This window comes from Crocuta crocuta, unplaced genomic scaffold (genome assembly GCF_008692635.1).
Source record: "Crocuta crocuta isolate KB4526 unplaced genomic scaffold, BGI_CrCroc_1.0 scaffold378, whole genome shotgun sequence".
NCBI lineage: Eukaryota > Metazoa > Chordata > Mammalia > Carnivora > Hyaenidae > Crocuta > Crocuta crocuta.
The window spans coordinates 2,763,814-2,784,865 of record NW_027528871.1 but is presented as its reverse complement, the minus strand read 5'-3'; the positions used below and the strand labels follow the sequence as shown (position 1 = coordinate 2,784,865).

Below are 21,052 nucleotides of genomic sequence, written 5' to 3'. Positions count from 1 at the left end.
AAGCCCGTAGTAAATTCACCTAGCACACCTTAAATTATAGCTAATAAGTCCTGTCCTTACTAAACACTGAAATGTCTCTAATGAGAAAAACTGTCCTCCACAATAGGATAGGTTTGGGGAATTACTACTATCTCGTAAAAAAGCACGTGCACCATTACCCAAACAGAATACTGTGTATTCACAACTGATCATTCTGCTAACATGTCATCTTTATTAAGTCATATGAGGACACAAGTGAATGCATGGAGTGTCTGACACCCAGCTTAGGGGACTTAATAAATCGGTAATTCAGATCATAGGACTCTTGGTGGAAAAAATTGTTTCTAATTTGGGGGATCATTATCTTAATCTGTATTTTCTCTTGCATGTGTCTCTATTGTTGCTGTGGCATCTGCCTCCAATGCAGCCAAATAGCCACCAAATGAGCCACTTCCATGCTAATAAAACCCCTTACAGACTGATCAAGTCATATTGTCTAAGATGGGCTGTGTAAGATTTTACAAGCTGGTCAAAAGGCCATTGAGAGGACCTGACTACCAGTTGACCAGCAACCTGGAGCCAGAGAATCTGAGGGGCTCCTTACCCCCCATTCCCACCCTTGGGCCCACTTTAAGCCACTTTAAGGCTGCAGCCTTGAGATAGTGATGTTATACTGAGACCCTTTGAACCCCATTAAGTCTTCTATATAAACTCTGGATTCCAGCGTGTGGGTGGAGATTTACTCATTTTGCAGCCACCAACACGCACGTCATTTGAAAGTTCCCTTTGTTTAAAAACAAAAACAAAAAACACAGGCCCAAAAATGATGTCACTTGGACCAAGTTCCCAAACTGGGGTTTGATACCTCATCTAATCACAGTTTCAACGTCGCCCCAGAAACGTAGTTTTAAGAAGTTAGTTCGGCATTTTTCAATCTGTGCCAATGATTCTGCCACTTGGGTCCTCCTCAGTCCCCAAATAAAGATGAGGTAATCTGCAAAATCTTATGCAGATTATGTCGTATATGCATATTACTTCATAATCTGCTTTTATTCCTAAGGGAAAGCCAAGTAGCAGGAAATAATCCTTTTCTTTTGTAAACAACTTTCTTGCCCCACCCCTCCTTCTACAAAATCTTCTAGTTAACTCCTCAACGTGTCCCTCGATTTCACAGACAGGTTCTTGCCCAATTCACGAATCATTTAACAAAGCCAATGAGATCTTTAACATTTACTCAGTTAAAGTTTTGTTGTTTAACGTGTTATTCAGCTGCCTCCTACCGATATGGGGTGCTCTGCCTCTTTCTTCAGAGTCTCCCTGTCCTCCCTCTACGGGGCCAGTTTCAGGCTTCAAACGGAACACTCAAAGCTGCCAACTAGCAGGCATGCGAAGAACCCGCTTCAAGGTGTGCTCAGCGTCAGAGGCCGCGGAATCAGGCGCGAGGCACCGAGGACTCAGCCCCTCTTGCCCGACGCAGCCCAATCTCGCGGGATCTTGGGATATCACGGGATCTCGGGATCTCACGGGATCTCCAGGGTTCTCCGCAGCAGGGGTGAGAAACTCCTGGAGGACCCGGATGCGGGATGGCCCGAGGAGCCAGACTTCTGGGTCCTACCGCCTGTTGGGCAAAACCCCAGTTCTCATGGTTGTCCGAAAACACCGCAAGCGGAGGCACCACGCTAGCGTGCTTCGCTGGGGGCTTGCCCAGGTATGGGGGAACGGGTTTCTGCAGACTACGCGGGGGAGGGCCGACTCAAAACCAGAAGGGGGGCGGGGCGCCTGGGTGGTTCAGCCTTAGACGTCTGACTCTGGCTTAGGTAATGAGCTCACAGTTAGTTTGATTCCCCCTTCAGGCTTTCTCTGCTGTTCGCCCAGAGCTCGCTTCGGATCTTCTGCTCCCACCCCCACCTCTGCCCCTCCCTTGTTCGTTCTCTCTCTCTCTCTCTCTCACACACACACACACACACAACACACACACCCCACACAAATAAGCATAAAAAACAAAAGACCAGAACCGGGGAGTGACGCGTGCTTGGGTGGGTTGCAAATCTGTAACCTTCTAAGTACCCCCAAAGGTCCAGGGGCGGGTTTGCCTGCTTCTAGCACAAAGGCGTGGGTCCCGGGGTCGGTATCTACAATGGTCCAAGGCCATAGCAACCTGAACGCATGCCCCGTTGCACATCCTCAGTCCAGTTGTTCCTCCTGGCAGCTTTAAAGTATCAAAAATTTGCCCTAGGAGACTATTGCTGCCAATTCAAGTCTTTCCCCTGAAGAGCAACCTGAGGGCATTACTGCCTCTTTCTAACTCATCCCATCTATGTCTCTATCTAGCTACAGATCTAGCTCTATCCATAGATACATAGGCAAATATATAGAGATTGTAAATATATAGATTGGTATATAAGCAGAGAGAGATAAGCATATAGATAGATGTGTATATAGATATAGATACATATATCAAGAAGAGAGGAGAAATTTATTTAAGGAATTGGCTCATGTGATTGCAGAAGCGGGCAAATCCAAAATCTCCAGGGTACAACTTCCGGCTGGAGAAGTTTATGTTGCAGCTTGAGTCTGAAGACAGTCTGGAGATAGAATTTCCTCTTCCTTGGGGAGCCTCAGTTTGCTTTCTCTTCAGGTCTTTAACTGGTTAGATGATGCCCATCTACATTATGAATGGTAATGTGCTTTAATCAAAGTTACTAATCTTGTGGAGCCTGGGTGGTTCAGTCAGTTAAGCTTCTGACTCTTGATTTCAGCTCAGGTCATGATCTCACAGTTGCTGAGTTTGAGCCCCACGACAGGCTCTGCACTGACAGTGGGGAGGCTGCCGGGGATTCTCTCTCTCCCTCTCTCTGTGTTCCTCCTTTGCCCCCCCCCCAATAAATAAACTTTAAAAAGTTACTAATCTTAATGTTAATGTCATCTGAAAAATGCCTTCATAGAAACATCTGAACTGATGTTTAACCAAATAACTGGAAAATGTGGCCTAGCCAAATTGACACATAAAATTAAACATTGCAGTCACCTAAAATCTGACATAGAATGTGTATCTATATATATCTGTGTTTTTAGTTTTGCTGTCCATATTGCTTCTCTTTATCAATTTATTTTTTTTGCCTCCAGTTACATCTATTCATATTTTCAAAGTTTAGTTTTGTATTTTCAAAGATTTTAAGAGAATTCTCTCACCCAATGCAACCCTAGGTATCTGCAGTTTTCATCACAATTGGATTCCTTGTGTGCTACTTCTCTCTGCTTTCAGAACTTTGCCTTTTTCTGCATGCCAGGGAGAGATCTTTTTAGATTTCACCTGGCTTTTGGATGAAGACAGCCAGCCTGTCAGTTGAGTGCTGCTTCATAAAAGGCTCCCTCATTTTAGAGATTATGACATTTCATTTGGTGACGTGTCAAAGTTCATATATTCCAACATTCTCAAATGTTTAATGATCTCATTTTTTATTGATAACAAAGTATAAAAACTCTAAAGTGAAAGCAACTCAGCATAAATTTTTTATTAAGCATAGACTTCATTAGGCATAAAACTTGAGAGTGCATGTGCACACAAGTTGGGGAGGGGCAGATAGAAAGGGAGTAAAGATTATTTTTTTAATGTTTATATACTTATTTTTGTGAGGGAGGGAGAGAGAGAGTAAGTGTCCGAGAACAGGGGAGAGGCACAAAGAGGGAGAGAGAACTCCAAGCAGTCTCTACACTGTCAGCACAGAGCCCAATGTGGGGCTCGAACTCACTATGAGATCATAATATGAGCCCAAATCAAGATGATGCTTAACTGACTGAGCCACCCAGGCTCTCCAGGGAGGGAGAAAATCTGAAGCAGTCTCTACACTCAGTGGCACAGCCCAACAAGGGGCTCAATTTCAGGATCATGAGCCGAAATCAAGAGTTACACACTTTACCAGCTAGAGCCACCCAGGCACTCCAAGGCATAAAGTTTTTAAATATACTCTTCCATAAGTCATCAAGTTAATAAAGTGCTGCTTGCTACTAGCTACTAAGAGCCTAAATAAGGTTCATGGTAATAGAAACAAATGTATCTAACACCCAATACAGTGTCTGGAACATAGTAGATAGGCAATAAATAAGTTAAATAAATATCAAGAAAATAGGGTTGGTAGATTGACTTGCCAAATTACTTAGCCTTATGGGATGTACCATGTGGTTTAAATGAAATACAAAATATACCTCATGGCCACAAACAATTTTTTAAAGTTTTATTTATTTTTTTAAAGAGATAAAGAGAGAGACAAAGTGTGAGCGGGGGAGAAGCAGAGAGAGAGGGTGTCACAGAATCCAAAGCAGGCTCCAGGCTCTAAGCTGTCAGCACAGAGCTGGATGTGAGGCTCGAATTCATGAACTGCGAGATTATGACCTGAGCTGAAGTCAGATGCTCAACTGACTGAGCCACTCAGGAGCCCTCACAAACGATTTTTAAGTTACATTGAAGACTTTATAATACATAATCCACTAATAAGTGTCACGAATAATGTTACTTAAAGATACTGTAAATTCCTATGTTATACTGTTCAAAAGAAGGCAATATATTATGGTGTAATTTTATAAGACAAAGAGGCAGCATTTTCAAAAGGTATAAAGAATAGTTTACTAAACTTTCCTAAGGCTATGTGCTGAATCCTATAAGAATTGGAATCTATAATGCCACACTGGGAAGATTGTGAAGAAAATGTTGCAGAGATGGACAGTATGGAACTGAATATAGGGTGCTCTCTACACAAAATGAAACAGTAGGAAATTATGGGAAAGGCACTATGTTGGCTTCATAAATACTGATCAGATATCAGACACACACACTCAAAAGAACTTACAAAACATTTGACCACAGTGATATGTGTATAAGAAATGCCAGCTCTCAAGTGTTAAAAAATTTGCTGGCTTTGCACAGTACATAATTTAAGCTAATTTGCTTCTCTGACTAACATCTATAACAAAATCTCACTGGTATAGTCATCAGTGACTTATTGGCAATATAAAATAATTGAAATTATCAACAGATAAAATTAAAGGAGAAGGTTTAAATGATAGAATTATAGTACATGCCAGCAATTTCTCAAAGCGAATTACCCAAGTATAATTGCACATCTCTGCTGTGTTCTAAAGTTCAGCAGCCTGAAATGTTACTGAATTATATATGCATTAATAAGACACTGCATACCAAAAAGGGGAAAATAACAGAAATGGTTTAAAATCTATATGGGCTAGAAATCTATTAATGGTGTCTATGGATTACATGCTCCATTTTCTGTTATATTCACTTCCAGATGCTTCAACTAAAAAGTATAAAGCTAATATATATGATCCATTTATATATTATCATGTTAATCTTATAACTAAAATATTGAAACCTAAACTCATTCTTTTTACATTATTTTCCTTCAAAAGAATTGACTTTTTATGTGCCTGCTGTCAATAGTGTTTTGTATTGTAACATAAATTTGAATTTTTTAATTTGGCCTTATATACAGTCACAGATAGATGACATGGTTTGAAAGACATTTACTAACCAATTACCTTTTTGAAGGGTTATGTTTTTACAAAAGAGATGGAGCATACATAGTATAAAGTGATGTTTATGGTCTATCTTTTTGCATTTCTAATGAAACCACTGTTGCTTAGTTGTGAGTCATTGCCATTGGCAAACTTATCAATTTAGTATGTTCACTACTTAGAAAAGTATAGTAACTGGTCTTAAGTAATACTCATTAAGGCATTTAGCAGTAGGGATTAAAATCTAGCATATTTTAAAGAAAAAAATTATTTTCAATATGTTCATAGGATTGGGACACAATGGAAGGCATACTCTAAAATGCTAAGGGATGTATGAAGAAAAATAAGTGAAGTTAAAAAGCAATCCAATTCTATAAGTGTAGAGATACACAGTTTTCTGATGACTGCAGGTTTTTCTCGCAAATTGTAAAATATGAGATAGCACTTTCAAACCGCAGCTTCAGAATGCATGTGTACTCTTAGAACTGTCTGAAAACTGAATAAATAGCTAAGACATGTATGCCTTCCTACAAATATACTTATATTTTAAAAGACTCAAATATTTATACAATGAGTGCAGATCTCACCAATCTTCTCTGGATTTTAATGCTTTCCTCTCAGTCATTTTATACATAAAGTATAGATGATAGTTAAGGAAAGATCTGCAGGCTCTCAGTTTCATCCAGCTCTCAATTTCAGCTCAGGTTATGATCTCTTGGTATGTGGGTTTGAGCCCTGCATCAAGCTCTGCACTAACAGTGCACTAACAGTGCAGAGCCTGCTTGGGATTCTCTCTCTTCCTCTCTCTCTGCTCCTCCCCTGCTCATGTTCTATCTCTCTCTCTCAAAATAAATAAATAACTTTAACAAAAAGAAAAGTTCTGTAAAATAAATGAGAAAAAAAGTATTTTGAAATAAGATACTTGGACAAATCTTTTTTATTTTTCCTAACAGAGGCAACTGGATTTTATTTTTTTCTTGCCACTTTTTTTGAAGTATAATTAACATACAGTATTATGGTCAAATCTTTGTATGAATTGTATGAATTGAAGGGATACACATATGGAAAGCAACTTTGGTATGGAATATAAATTGTCCATGTTTGAAAATAAAGCTGCTTGCTTAAAACATACATTTTAATGAAACAGAAAAATGTATTCTCCAACAATAAATTTTGAACATTTAAAAAATGTTCATTGATATATCCTCATTGTTTTAAAAACATGTCTAGAAGTCCTATAATAAAAACATTTACTCACATTCCTTATCTTTTCTCCACTTTCAAAGCAGCCCTCCCCAACTCATAGGGTAATTTTTCTTAGAATTTATCTCTATATTTCTAAATTATATAATTGAAAGGCTATTTTATGATCCATGTATTTTATACTTAATTTCATGACAGCTGCAAGGTAGATAAAATTTTCCCATCAGCATTTTCATCCAAAATCACAATAGTTTGTTAAATAGATAATCTCTACACTATGTCTTTGCAAACACTCACTAATCAATACTGAGGAGCACTTGGGTGGCTCAGTTGTTATGCAACCAACTCTTGATTTTGGCTTTGTTTGTGATCTCACTGTCATGGGGACAAGCTCCGTGTTAGGCTCTGCAGTGTGGAACCTGCGTGGGATTCTCTCTGTCTATCTTTTACTCTCTCTTTCCTTCCTGTGCTCACACATGCATGTGTGCAAGGGCGTGCTCTGTATCTCTCTCTCTCTCTCTCAAAATAAATAAACTAAAATACTCAGTCCAAGTAATGTAATATAGTTCCTCTTTTCTATTGAATCTCTTTATATTTCTTTGTGTAACTATGTAACTATTGTCTAATTATTTTCAATTACATCATTTTCTGTGTAGTTCCTAATTTTATACAAGTAATTCATCCACTTGTCTTTTAACAATGTATTTAAATGTTCAGATGCATCAGTTCTATTTCTTTTTCCTTTAAAGACCTCCACCTGGAATCCACAGTGCTCTGAATACTATTTGGATTGTATGCTCTTTGGATCTAAACATGGACATCCAACTGTGTGTGCTTTAATATGATCATTTTAGGATTCCCAATCACCTATCTGCTGCATAGATCCACTGTCATATGAATTCCTTCTTTTTAGGTTTTATAATTTACATTCTGCTTTACTGGAGAATATCTTTCATTAGCTTCACCAGCTTCTTAAAAAAGGCTAGAGATTTATAAGTTACCAGTTAAAAAAACCTAAATGTACATGTAAGAACACATACAAGACAGTATTATACAGATTTATAAGGGGAAGAAAATAATACTCAGCATGTTAATCACTCTGTATTGTTAAATTCATCAAAAATGCTTCTCACATTGGGTTTTTTGAACGTTTGGGAGAAATAAGTTTAATTCTTGTAGGTATCATACACTTAATATTATCTAGAAATAATATAGTGGTTACCAGTTAAAAATAACTTGGAAAATCTTATGAGCAAAAGATCCTAAACATTTTGTTAGATCATCATATTTTCATACATTAGCCATTTTACATAATTAGCTTTATCCTGGTTCGTATCATTAAAATTTAATTTCATATAGTCTTTTTTGCTTACTATTTGTTAAAGAAGTGATAAATGACTTATTGAAGGACCCTTTGAACCTTGTTTTTCTTATTTGTAATGTAATGGAGGGAATGCATAATTTCCAGAATTGTGTATATATTTTTAAAGTACACATGCAAATATAAACAACTGAAATTTATTGAGTGCTAACTAAATGTCAGACACATTTCTATGTCATTAATGTCAATTAAATAAATCAGTCTTCACAATTACCCTGTTTTGTTGATACTGAAAGTACCCACATTTATAGATGAGAAATTGGTTTAGGCACAAGGTATTCAGTGGTTTGTTCAAGTTACAAATTCACTATTGCAGTTTTATGGTTAGTAGCTACTAGATAAGTGATCATTTGCTACTACTGGTACCAAAACTACTTAGCTTTATGAATTTGGTATAAGCTCTATAATTTCTAACCACGGTCATATTTTTAAAAATATGTATTACTGTCAAAAAGTAAAATCTACATTATTCTTACCTAAATATTCTAGAGTGATGCAGACAGTAATTATTTTTTCAATTTCTGCTACCTTACTGTGAGTATATATCAAGTGTTAAAGGAATCATTCATTCATTCTTTTAAAGCAAATATTCTGACCAGTTGAGCAATTATTTAATAAATATAAGTAGTTTATTCTTGATTACAATGTGCTACTAAATTAATATTAAATTTAATCTAACTTATAAATTAAGTATAGTTATTCTGTAGTTTTTTTAAAGCTGGCAAAGTTACTCATAGCTACTTTTAGTCCCTTATTAATAAGGAGAAAGAGAAATGAGAAATTATATTATTGATAATATAGAGAACTTTTAATAATAACAAGAAAAATAAAATTTATATCTTGCTATTTGTACACAGTTATGATATGTTTATCAATGACATTATTGGGGTGCCTGGGTGGCTCAGTTGGTTAAGCGTCAACTTAGGCTTAGGTTCAGGTCATGAGCTTGCGTTTCATGAGTTTGAGCCCCGCATTGGGATCTGTGCTGACAGCTGAGCAGTCAGCACAGAGCCTGGAGCCTGGTTTGGAGTCTGTATCTCCCTCTCTCTCTGCCCCTGCCCTACTCATGATCTCTCTCTTTCTTTCTCTGTCTCTCTCTCTCAAAATAAACATTAAAATTTTTAAATAAATATTGTTTTAAATTGAATTATTTAAAATAAGTGTTTGTACATTGGATGTACATGTGCATTACACAGGTAAATGAGATAACAGTCCACTGTTTGGTGTGCTGTATTACTTTCTGAAACCAATTTTATGTTAATAAAGGGATAAAGCATTTTAACAAAAGTGATAGCTAGCGTTTTGCTAGAGATTTCTATTTGCTTGTGATACACATTTAGTCACTGTCTTGAACACATATATAGGCCACACTTATCAGAGTTTGTTGTATTCAGTGTAGCTATATGGTTGAGTTCTGGTTAACGGGATGAATATGCTAATGACATTTCCAGGTCAGTTACAAAAAAATTTCTCATATGTAATCCTACTTTTTGTTTCTCCTTTATCCATCTCACTGGTTGTGACCTCAAGATCACAAGGAAGGATATGGGCCCTGGATGGATGGAATCTTGCTCTTGGAATCTTGGGTTTTATATGAATAAATATAGACCAATATCCATTTAGGCCAATAAGAATTTCTCATTGATTACAACCACTTATAGTGTACCCTGACTAAAAGAAGGCCAAACATTAGTCAGTCACTAACAGGAAATAAAGGCATTTTTACATATTCAAGAGCACAGCAGTTTTATCCTTCAAGAACCATTTTTGAGAAAGCTGTAAGAGAACATTTTTCACCAAAAACAAAGAGACTTGTGAGATCTAACGGCAAAGCATGCAAATGGTCTAACGTAAAGACATATAAAAGAGCGATCATTAAGAGGAAACATAAAACTAGTATATTATTTAATGTGTTCTTTCTTTAAGGAAAGAAATATTCCAATTTTACAGCTTAACAGAAATTTTCAGATTATTGAGGGTTTACCTATAAGGAAAAAAATCCAAAAGAACTGGGAAATATGAATTCTGGGTATAAGAGAACATTGTATAAATTACTTAGTTATTAATAATATTTATATTCTAATAATAAAACTGAATATTGTTTAAAATGAAGTTTCTAGTATAAAGATCTTGGAAGGATAAAAAAATAAGGATTATGTGTGGTACTTTGTGAGCCATACCTGAATTTTCCTTTTCTATAAGGTTAAGGCACAAGATAGCATTAAAAAGTTAAAAATCAAGAGAGAACACAATATGTATATTAAATAGATAAAAAGCAAGTAGCGTGAAAAAAAAGTTTTTTGGATCTGGTGATTCATAGATAAATGTGTACATAGAAGAAACTATTATTTGTATAATAAGCCTTATAGTATCTTATTACTATTTTAACATTATGCACTTAATCATTTCAATTCTTCATATGTTTAGGAGGTAAAGGAAATTACTACCTCTACCTATTTACAAAATAAGAAATGGGAGAAAACTTACATGACTATTTTCCAGGTTGTATTAATCTTTGTTGATGGATATTCAAATGAGAAAACAAGAAAAAGAAAATTTCCAGGCCTTGAGAGTCTTATTCACTTGATTCTATGATTTTTTAAACAAATATTAATTGTTAAAATCGGATTAAAATAATAATTGCTATTTTTCAAGATAGCATAGAATTATGGAGTGTTATTATATTTAGGCATACACATATACATATAAACACCTATTATATTTCTATTGATTTTGAGTATATAGTAATAGAAATTAGCTGCTGAAATGCTTATTGAAAATTTGTTTTTCTATTGCTTTGCTCCAATTACTATCATGACATTAGGTAGGAATTAGTTTGATTAGTTTGATGAAATGTTCTGATTGAGACACCTCAGGTATAAATCAAAATTGACTTAATTTAATTTCCATTTGTGATTTGATTAGAATCATATTGCAGCTAAACTTATGTAGATGGGCTAGAATTGACAATCTGTTTTTTAAATTATTACTTGTGTTTCATTTTTGGAAAACCTAATCACTAAAAAATATTAAGTGATATTTAAGGAGCGTGATTTCCATATACCTACTGATTTAATCCTTGATTTATTTGAAGAATATTTTCTATTGCTCTCATTTTTTACAGTTTGATTTTTTGGCCTTATATCTGTTTATGCAATGTTCTAAGATACTGTAATTTTTTATTTCACAATTTGAAAACCTATAGATTCCATTGTAAAATATGAAAATATTCATACTCCCAAGAACTTAAAATAGAAATATAATTTAAAAACTCATCTAAGCATCAGATTCTTGAGGGAAATCTTTCCTCAAGCTGTAGGATAACATGTTTATAAATACTGTAATATATTAATGAGAGTTTCTGGGCCACCTTGCTGGCTAAGTCAGTATAGCACACAACTTTTCATCTTGGGTTGTGAGTTTGAGTCCCATGTTGGGTATAGAGATTACTTAAAAATGAAATCTTTAAAAATTGAAAGGAAGTTTCTGACACAAATATATATATTAGTTTCTTGTGGCTGTTTTTAGCAAATAACAACCCAGTGGCTTAATACAACACAAATATATTTTCTCTCAGTTCTGGATTTCAGAGTCTGAATCAATACCACTGTATGGAAATCAACATGTCAACTGGGCCTTGCTCCCTCAGAGGCTGTGTGGGAGAATCATTCTTACTTCTTCCAGCTCCTGCTTTTTCCTGTGATTCCTTGGCTTTTAGCTGCATCACTCTAAACATTCAGGTTAGTCTCTTCAAATCTCTCCTGCTCCATCTTGATATTGACTTTTCTGTGTGTAAAGTTTCCCAAGCCTCTCTCTCATAGAGATGTGCATGATTATCCCACTAGGATAATTCAGAACAGTCTCTCCATCTCAAAATCCTTAACTTAATCATATCTCCAAAGACCCCTTTTTGTGCCATGTGAGGTAACATTCACAGTTTACAGGATTAGATGTGCATATATTTAGGGGGTACAGTTTTCAGCAACCCTACTAGCACTTGGGCCTTCAAGACTAGGAGGTCTCTCTTATTTCTTGAGAACTAGTATAGCATCCCCTCAAAGGTACAAGAGTTTAAAAATTGCATGTTTTGTCTCCATGTGAACCAGAAGTTCTCTTGCTACTACTCAACATGTAGTCTGTAGGTTAGGCTGGTACCATCAACATCATGGGAGATATTGTTAGAAATGAAGAATTGGCTGGATCTATCCCAGAAATATTGTATTAGAACTTGAATATTAGTAAACGGCTCATATGTATAGGTGGTTCATAGGCACATTGAAGTTTGAGAAACACTGTGTGTGTATTAGTATGTCTTTCCAGACATTGTCTAAGAACAAAATCACAAACTTTTTAAAAAGTTAGAGGTGATATGACTTAACAAAAGACAGATATGAATGACTGAAGACTACATCTTCCTATCACAACAGTCTTCAGAAACAAGAAATCTTAGAAATCATGCAAGGAATTGGTAGAGTTATCAATTTAAATGCATAGAGGAGGACACTTATGGGGATGAGCACCGAGTGTTATGTGGAAACTAATTTGACAATAAACTATTTGTAAAAAAAAATAAAAAAAATAAATGCAAGTAGTCTTGTAAGCTTTCTTAGACATGTAACTACACTAATGAAAATGGATTTTATTTATATTTAAGATAATTTGTTGTCCTTTAGATTTTTTTCTATTATGAACTTTTGATTATGAGTAGTTTTTCTCTAGGATGTAGTACATTACTTTCTTGAGTATATTAAAATATATTTTGTTTTGACCAAAGAAAAGCTGCACAGTGTTTAGCAGAGCAAGGGTCCTTTCCCAGTAGTGCTAGTTGTTTACACAAGCAATTGTAGAATATAGGTCCTGGAGTGCCTGGGTGGCTCCATTAGTTAAGTATCTGACTCTGGATTTTGACTTGGGTCATGATCTCACAGTCATGGGATCAAGCCCTGCATCAGGCTCTGCAATATCAGAACAGCTTGGAATTCTCTGCCCCTTCCCTGCTGACATGCGCTCTAAATAAATAAATAAATAGTCCAATATGTATTTAGGAAATCACATTATATATTCATAGATTACAACTCAGTATATGTTAAGGGTATCTATTATTTTTGTAGAGGGCCTGAAAATAGGTCCAGACTTCTGAAGTACACACCATGAGAGATCAACATTAAATTAACTCATAAAATGTCTATTGATCCATGTGCTAAACAAGCTAATTGGCATGTCAGCATGTTGAAGAGAAAAGAAAAACCTTTAACTTTGGAAAGCTTTCTGATTTGGGGAAGAAAAATACATTAATATTTACTATGATTTTATTATTTTCAAGGTAATCTATCGTGACCTCACCATGTGTTACCATTTTTGTGTTATAAGGGTAAATATGATGTCATCTTACTTTGTGTTTCACTGGTAATGTAGAAATGAAAAATAGCTTTTCACAGTCGAAATTCAATGTATTTAATTAACTTGCTGAAGAACAGTAAAAAAATAAGTCGTAAAAAACTAAAGACATGTTACTGTATATGGGCTTAATTTATACCACCACTTAAATTTTTAGCAACCAAGTTATCACATGTTGACCTCAGATGGACAAAGCATTCCTCAGCTGTAAAATTCTTATATATATATGATACATATATATACACACATACATACATTTTTGTATATATAAATACACATACACACACACACACACACACACACACTAATTTGGCCAGATGTTGAATGAGTTTGGCATAGAAGACAGAGTAATTGGTTAGAATATAGCAGAATTCCTCCCTCCTGACTTTGTTATCTGGGCCTCTCAGATGCTTCATATGTAACTTTAGCACATTAATAACTTACCAGGCTGAAAATGGTGGGCTGGTCAAAATAATTTCTCCAAATTTCCATCAGATTATATTTATAATTCTATAGTTCTACTATATTCTTCAACCAGAGATTTTTTAAAAAAATTTTTAATGTTTATTCATTTTTGAGAGACAGAGAGCACAAGCAAGGGATGGACAGAGAGACAGAGACAGAGACAGACAGACACAGAATCTGAAGCAGGCTCCAGGCTCTGAGCTGTCAGCATAGAGCCTGACATGGAGCTCAAACCCACGAATCGTGAGGTCATGACCTGAGCCGAGTCCAACACTTAACAGACTGGAGCCACCCAGGGAGCCCTTCAACCAGATGTTTTTAAGACATATCAACAATGTTGAAAATGATGCAAGTTATTAAAGAGAAGCTAGTCTTCATTGTAGAACATTTGAAATTCTTCTCAGTGGAAATTTATTTTATGAATGTTAAATATCCCAAATTTTGTTTACTGACTATTGCTGTTCAATTACTGGACAACACAAACTTTAGATCAGAGGTTTATCTAAAATATCATATTTTATTCTGACCTTTTTCTTTAAGAGTAAAATGGAATAGATGAGCATTTTGGACCATATGGTCAAATGGACAATAACTGAAATCTGATCTATTTTATCGCTCTTGAAAATATTTCCTTATGGAAGTTTGTAATATATAGTCATATGTATTTCATATTTACTCTTAAAGTGAAAGTTTTGTCTTTCAAGATCACACAGTATGGTTTATCACTTGGCAATAATTTGTTTATTTGTATACTTAGGAATAATTCCTTGTATTAGAGTGAAACTTCTAAGAGACTTCAATTTTCAATATAGTGGATATTATCTGGATAGTATGAAGTTACTAGAAGGCAAAGAAAAGTGCATTTTTAAAAATTCTTATCTTACTATAAGACAGAAGCTAAATATCCATAAGTATAATATTGTAAGAACTATCAAAAAAGGAAATAATTTTTTACATAATCTAGACCATGAGAAAATATTTTAAACAATATTAAAAGATGTATATTGAAATATTTTGGCTGTAAAAATGATTATTTCTGAGCAAAGTTGTTATATATCTGCTTAATTCTAACAGTTATTGGCCACTGTTTTTTCCTCAAAGATCTATTTAGAAGAATAAGGTATATTCTCCCCAAATACAAATAAGGCATCAAATTCAGTTTCAATCCAGGTAATGCCCTAGTTTATCTTTTAAGGGATTCCTGTCTTCAAGGTAGAATACAGATCTATTTGTATTCTTTCTTCTTTATAGAACAATCATATGACCCACACCTTGCTCATTTTAAGTGGAACAAGATGCTTTACTTTTTTTTTCCAAAAAGAAAAATTTTATATTCAGTGACATTATCAGTGCTCCTTTTATTTCTGTTTTTGGTTTTCTCAATCATTTTGTGTTGACTTTTTGTTGTTTATTTCAATGCTATTGTAATTCATTTTGTAAAAAGTTCAGCTAAATAGTTATTAAACAATAAATCCTTTTATTTAAAGAGGATATCATAGGTAGGACTAATATAATTTTACCTTATTTATCCATCTGCCTAAAGGTAGACTTATTTGTTTTGTAACAGACAAACCTACTTAAGGGAAACATTTCCCTAAAATATCTATGAAATATATTAATAGAAAACTTAAATTTCATAAAATGTTTTAATGTCTAAATAATTATTCTAGCAACTAAAATCAGTTGATTCTTTAATTTAGATTCAACATAATCAGCTGTTCTTCTGTGACCCGTGAATGTTTTTCATAGGCCATATTCAGAAAAATAATGTTGTTTGATTCTGTTACAAATGTTTACATATTCCCATCAACTGATTAGATATAAGAAATGCACCAAATAATCATATTCAATGACAACTGAAAGATTAGTGTTACTCTTATATATGAAGTTCCCATTGAGTTACCTGAAAAAAAGTTTCCTATTAATCAAAAAGTTAATTTGAATAGTTGAAACACATTGGTCATGTTATATCAGAGGGAATATTTTGGGTAAGATAATCTGTTTTTCATAAACCATATCCCAAGTTTCTGACTGAAATATCAATGAAGATGGATATCATTGAAAAGATGCATATAATAAAAATTAGTAGTAGTCCCAAATATAAAAGATAATGATCTACCATGTGTCTAATCCTAATCTTATGTAGTTAGCCTTTGAACAGCAGCAACAATGATCAATGATAAACAATAGGACAGAGAAGAGCAGGTTTTGGACAATCATCACTCCTAATTTTATATGTGGGTCAGGAAAATGTCACTCGATGGACAGGTAATTGCCAAGGATAGAAAATTCTTTAGAATGTCCATTTGAGTTCTACAGCCAGCAACTTTCAGACTTCATTTAACTTCTGCATATCAGTCGCATTCAGTTCTTACAGTTAGGCTTTTGACAAGATAAACCACAGTAGGTTATTAATACATTAAAAATACTGTTATTTCAATGTGAAGTCCTGGGAATCTAGATATTAAAACAACAGACCTTGTCCTTGAGGATCTCAGAGGCTAATAGAGGAGAGAGATACATCTTTAAGTGTGTTTCATTATTAGAGATAGGTGAAACAATAGGAAATGTATAAGATACAGCAGAGCAGAATAGAATGAGATATATGTAGAGTTAGAGATATATGTTTGTGTTTCACCAAGGAAATATCAATTCAAACTATAGAAATAATCATAAAATATTACATATTTAAAATCTTCCATTATACAGAAAAACTAAGGATGTTTAAAGTATGGTAACCTTATGGCAAGTATAGAGAAAGATTAACACCTTAAGCTTTTTGTTACATTCTTAACAATCACCAATGGACACAAATGATTTATATCAAACATAAACATTTTTCATGTTAATTTGACCTTAAGTAAGACTACTAAGCCAAATAAGCAACTCACCAGATATTTTAAATGGATTATATATCTTAATTGAGTGAAAACTTTATCTATGTAGGAATATCAATAGGAACAGCAGGTAGCATAGTTTTAAATTAAATTAAATTAAATTGTCACTTTAAAGTGTCAAGTGCCAAAAAACTATGATGGTGGGTGCTTATGGAGTGAGGGGGTTACAGTTTTCAGTGGGGTCTGTGCTAGACCTGGAAGCAGAGACCTGGGATTGGTTTGCAGCTCTGCCATCTGACAGATATGTGATCTATACACAGTGCCACTTCTCTGAGCTTCTATATCTACGTTTGAAACCATATGTATCTTTCCCCATATAACTGTGAGAATTAAAGATCGATATTTCTTGAAAGCATTTGGCAAAGAGCCTGGTACACAATGAATTCTTACTAAGATTACACTGATTTGAATTATGGGTAATCTCTACTGTGTCCATATGTTTGGCTTGACAATTAAATAGAAAGACATGTATTTTAAATTTTGATATACACTTCAAATAACATTTATTTATTTTGTGTTATCCATATGCATGTGTTAAAAAGTATAGTTTAGTTTGCCATTATATTTTTTGTAGTGTGCTGAAACAGAGTAAATTGAATTTTACAGTGCAGTCCTATATTAATGATTAGGGCTTGATTAGTGCACATGATATAAAAGAAATAAGAAAAGAGTATCACATGTGTTCATTTTAAGACATAATTATTAATTTGTTGGAATTAGATGAAAGCAAATATAGTCACTTTTCTTACTTGGACTTTTTTTCTTCCCAGTTTCTTAAGACTTAACAGAGATAGTCAAGTTAGGGAAAATAAAACACAATTAATTTGTTTTTAGACATGTTTCCTATTTTTCTGCCTTCACTGCAGAAGGTTTCACAAAGTGTTGACAGATACAGTTGCTTGCCTGTGGTTGAAGTTGTTATAGGTCCCTCTGCTAAGCAGATTTCCCCATGTGAAATGTTTTATTCTGCCTGGGTCAATAGATACAATACCATTGTGACATGAATTTATATTTTCTATTTCACAGGAGAATTTCTCAAACCTAGTTATTTCCTTGAGGTTGTTTAAGCTTCTTCCTTTTATATGAAGTCCCAGTATTTTTTGTTTTTAACACCTTGAATTTTCATTGAGTTAATATAGTTTTTTGTTGTTGTTGTTGTTGCTATTTTCTTATTTTATTATAAATCAGGCTATAAATCAGGCATACTAGAATTAAGGTAAATTTCTTGAATCAAGACAGGTGCAAACTACAGCAAGATGTGAATGTGTTTTAAATTGATTTTTGAATCAATTTTGAGGTGTTGAACAACTGTTCTTTACAACATTATGGATGTATTCTGAATTTTTCATTTGATGTCCTAGGTGGGTTCCATAATTTATCCATTTATATTTTCTTTAAAGTGTGTATGGATTACAGGAGGGAGTTCTCTAGTATATAATCATTTTCCTTGGCATTAACTTCCTGATTTTCCCATGAAATACTTTTTTGCTTTATCAAGACCATTGGTAAAAGTAATACAATAAAAGACTTAACCTGTGCTTAGTCCAAATGGAAAATAAGGAATTAACCCTTTGAGAATCTCATGCTTGTTAAAATCCGACTCCGTATGAATGTAGAATGCTCTCAGCACACTACCTTAAACACCAGGCAGCCTATACATTCCCATTCTTTCAAGACTTTTTACTTCTAACTCTTCCATAACACTGTATTATCTTTTTTTTTTTTTTACTGATAACATGGCCTTTTATTTTTATTCAATTTCATATAAACAATTCATTTTGCTTAATTTATGTTTATTTTTGTAACTTCTACTTATTTTTGAAAGTGATTTTGTGTCTAAAAAGTAAGTTCTGGTAACAGATTTCTCCATACATAATGTTATGTAAAAAGCTATTAATAACATGGAATAATAACTTCATTGCCCCCATTATAATAATTTCCAATCTTCCATGGGGGCTATGGAAAAATTAGGAAAAGATAATTTTTTTTTGTAAGGCTGAGAAAGATAACTGTTTTTGAGTGTAAAGATGCATTCAAGCTTGACTAAAAGGCCAATTTCCCCAGAATTTCAGATCTATCAAAAAAAGATGGAATAGTGTTTTGTATAATAGCACAGAGGAATTTTGCTAAAAGAGGAATTGTGAGAGTTACAGAATACCAATATGTGAATACTGCCTGTTATGGACTGAATGATTGTGACTCCCCCAAAATTCATATGTTGAAACTCTACTCCCCAGTGTGATGATCTTAGGAGGTTTTAGGAAGTAATTTAGGGGAGATCGTTAAGTCATGAGAGTGGAACCCTCATGACGGCATTAGTGATCTCATAAGAAGAAATGTCAGAGAGCTGGCATTTCTCTGTGTTGTCCGCCATGTGAGTACACAAGGGGAAGGTAGCCAATTGCTGGCCAGGAAGAGGGCCCTCACCAAATCCCAGATCTGCCAGCACATTGATTTTGAACTTCAGCCTCCAGAACTGTGAGAAATAAATGTTTAAACCACCCAGTTTATGGTAATTTGTTATAGCAGCTGAAACAGACTAAAACCACCAGAGACTCAAAACTGAGTTGTTTTTTTGTTTTTGTTGTTGTTTTGCTTTTTTGTTTGAAGCATGAGAACCTATATTAAAAAGAAAAAAGCTTGAAATAAAGAACAGCATTCTTCTTCGTATATCCTTGATTATTGCAGGAGATTTGTTAGCTCTCCTGTAATAGATTAAAGCAGCTTTTTAAAAAAGTAGTCATAAATGAGTAGGACAGTTGCATTTTATTTCCATCACAGTGCTCACCAATAAGCTATGAACATAATACCTCTCAGGGAAGGGGCACCTGGGTGGCTCAGTTGGTTAAGCATCCAACTTGGGCTCAGGTCGTGATCTCACAGCTCCTGAGTTCAAGGCCCACATCGGGCTCTCTGTTAACAGCTCAGAGCCTGGACCCTGCTTGGGATTCTCTCTCTCCCCCTCTCTCTCTGCCCTTCCCCTCTCATGCTCTGTCTCTCTCTCTCTCAAAAATAAATATTAAAAAAAAAAAAAACCTATCGGAGGGATGTTTGCATTTCTGAAGTTCTTAAATTTTCCAAGGTGGAAAAAGCCTGATAGCTGGAGATTAATTCCTGGGAACTCTTAACAAGTATAATGATTTATATAAACATACTCCTCTTAGAGATTGAGAATCACCTCAGTGCTCAGGAAAAAAGATTTGGAGCTGCAGAGATTAGTAGAAGGGCATATGTGTTTTTTCTAGTGAGGAGAAAGTGGCTTCCTCATAGGTGTCACATCTTCATCTGGATAAAGAGAAGTAAGCAGTCAGTAAGGTCTGTGCGGAGAACCACAATGGCTCATAATAGTTCTGTGGAAGCTATTGTTGGTCCTGTTGGGGGTGATATGTGAAACTTGTGACTTTGTAGGAGAGATCTTAGAGCCATTTGGTGAACAGGTAACCTACCACTCAAACCACTACACTTTTGAGAGTAAAATGAGTTAGTACTATTAATGATTATGTGAGGATAATAAGCATAAACCAGTGCTATCCTGGGTAAACTGTAAATGTCTGCACTCTAAGTTTAGAACATAGTTTATCTGCTCTAAAATGGCAAGGAATGTTTAAGCAGAGGTGAAAAAAAAAAATCTTAATGAATTCACTGGAAATCATGTTCAACAAATAAGACCAGGAAACTCCTAGATACAGCATGCATGTTTTTGCATCTCTAGACCATATAGTCCCAAACCAGGTAACATACACAGGTTCATCAAATAATATCTTGGCTACGACTATGCGCATCCTGTGAAAAATCAAATGGCTTCTTATGTGGAGTAAGTGAATTTTTTTTCTCTTTATGAATTGCCTATTTACATGTAGTATGACCCAGGTACTGTAGAATTCATTACAAAACAGAATGAATCCATTGATGAATATCTGAAAGATAGAAAGTACTTCTTAATTTAACAAAAGTTAAGATTATTCTCAGAGTACAACAATAGCTAAAACATGGGAAGAGCCTAAGTGTCCATCAACAGATGAATGGATCAAGAAGATGTGGTTTATCTATACCATGGAATACTACATGGCAATGAGAAACAATGAAATCTGGCCATGTGTAGCAACATGGATGGACCTTGAGGGTGTTATGCTGAGCGAAATAAGTCAGGCAGAGAAGGACAAATATCATATGTTTGCACGTATAGGAGGATTAGGAGGAACTT

At 34.7% G+C, this 21,052-nt stretch overlaps 1 protein-coding gene across 4 annotated transcripts in view; it reads left to right on the top strand.

Moving 5' to 3' along the window:
• The first annotated feature begins 1,556 nt into the window (after positions 1–1,556).
• Positions 1,557–21,052, top strand: part of LOC144225308 (uncharacterized) — a 318,671-nt gene continuing 299,175 nt past the window's right edge. For all 4 annotated transcript variants that reach the window (XR_013333264.1, XR_013333266.1, XR_013333265.1 and 1 more), the window contains exons 1-2: positions 1,557–1,687; positions 11,667–11,829. Coding sequence is in view for 1 of the 4 variants with exons in the window: in XM_077756478.1 (XP_077612604.1) it covers positions 1,563–1,687; positions 11,667–11,829 (288 nt within the window). In the remaining 3 variants the exon portion in view is untranslated. The remainder of the gene's footprint in view (positions 1,688–11,666; positions 11,830–21,052) is intronic.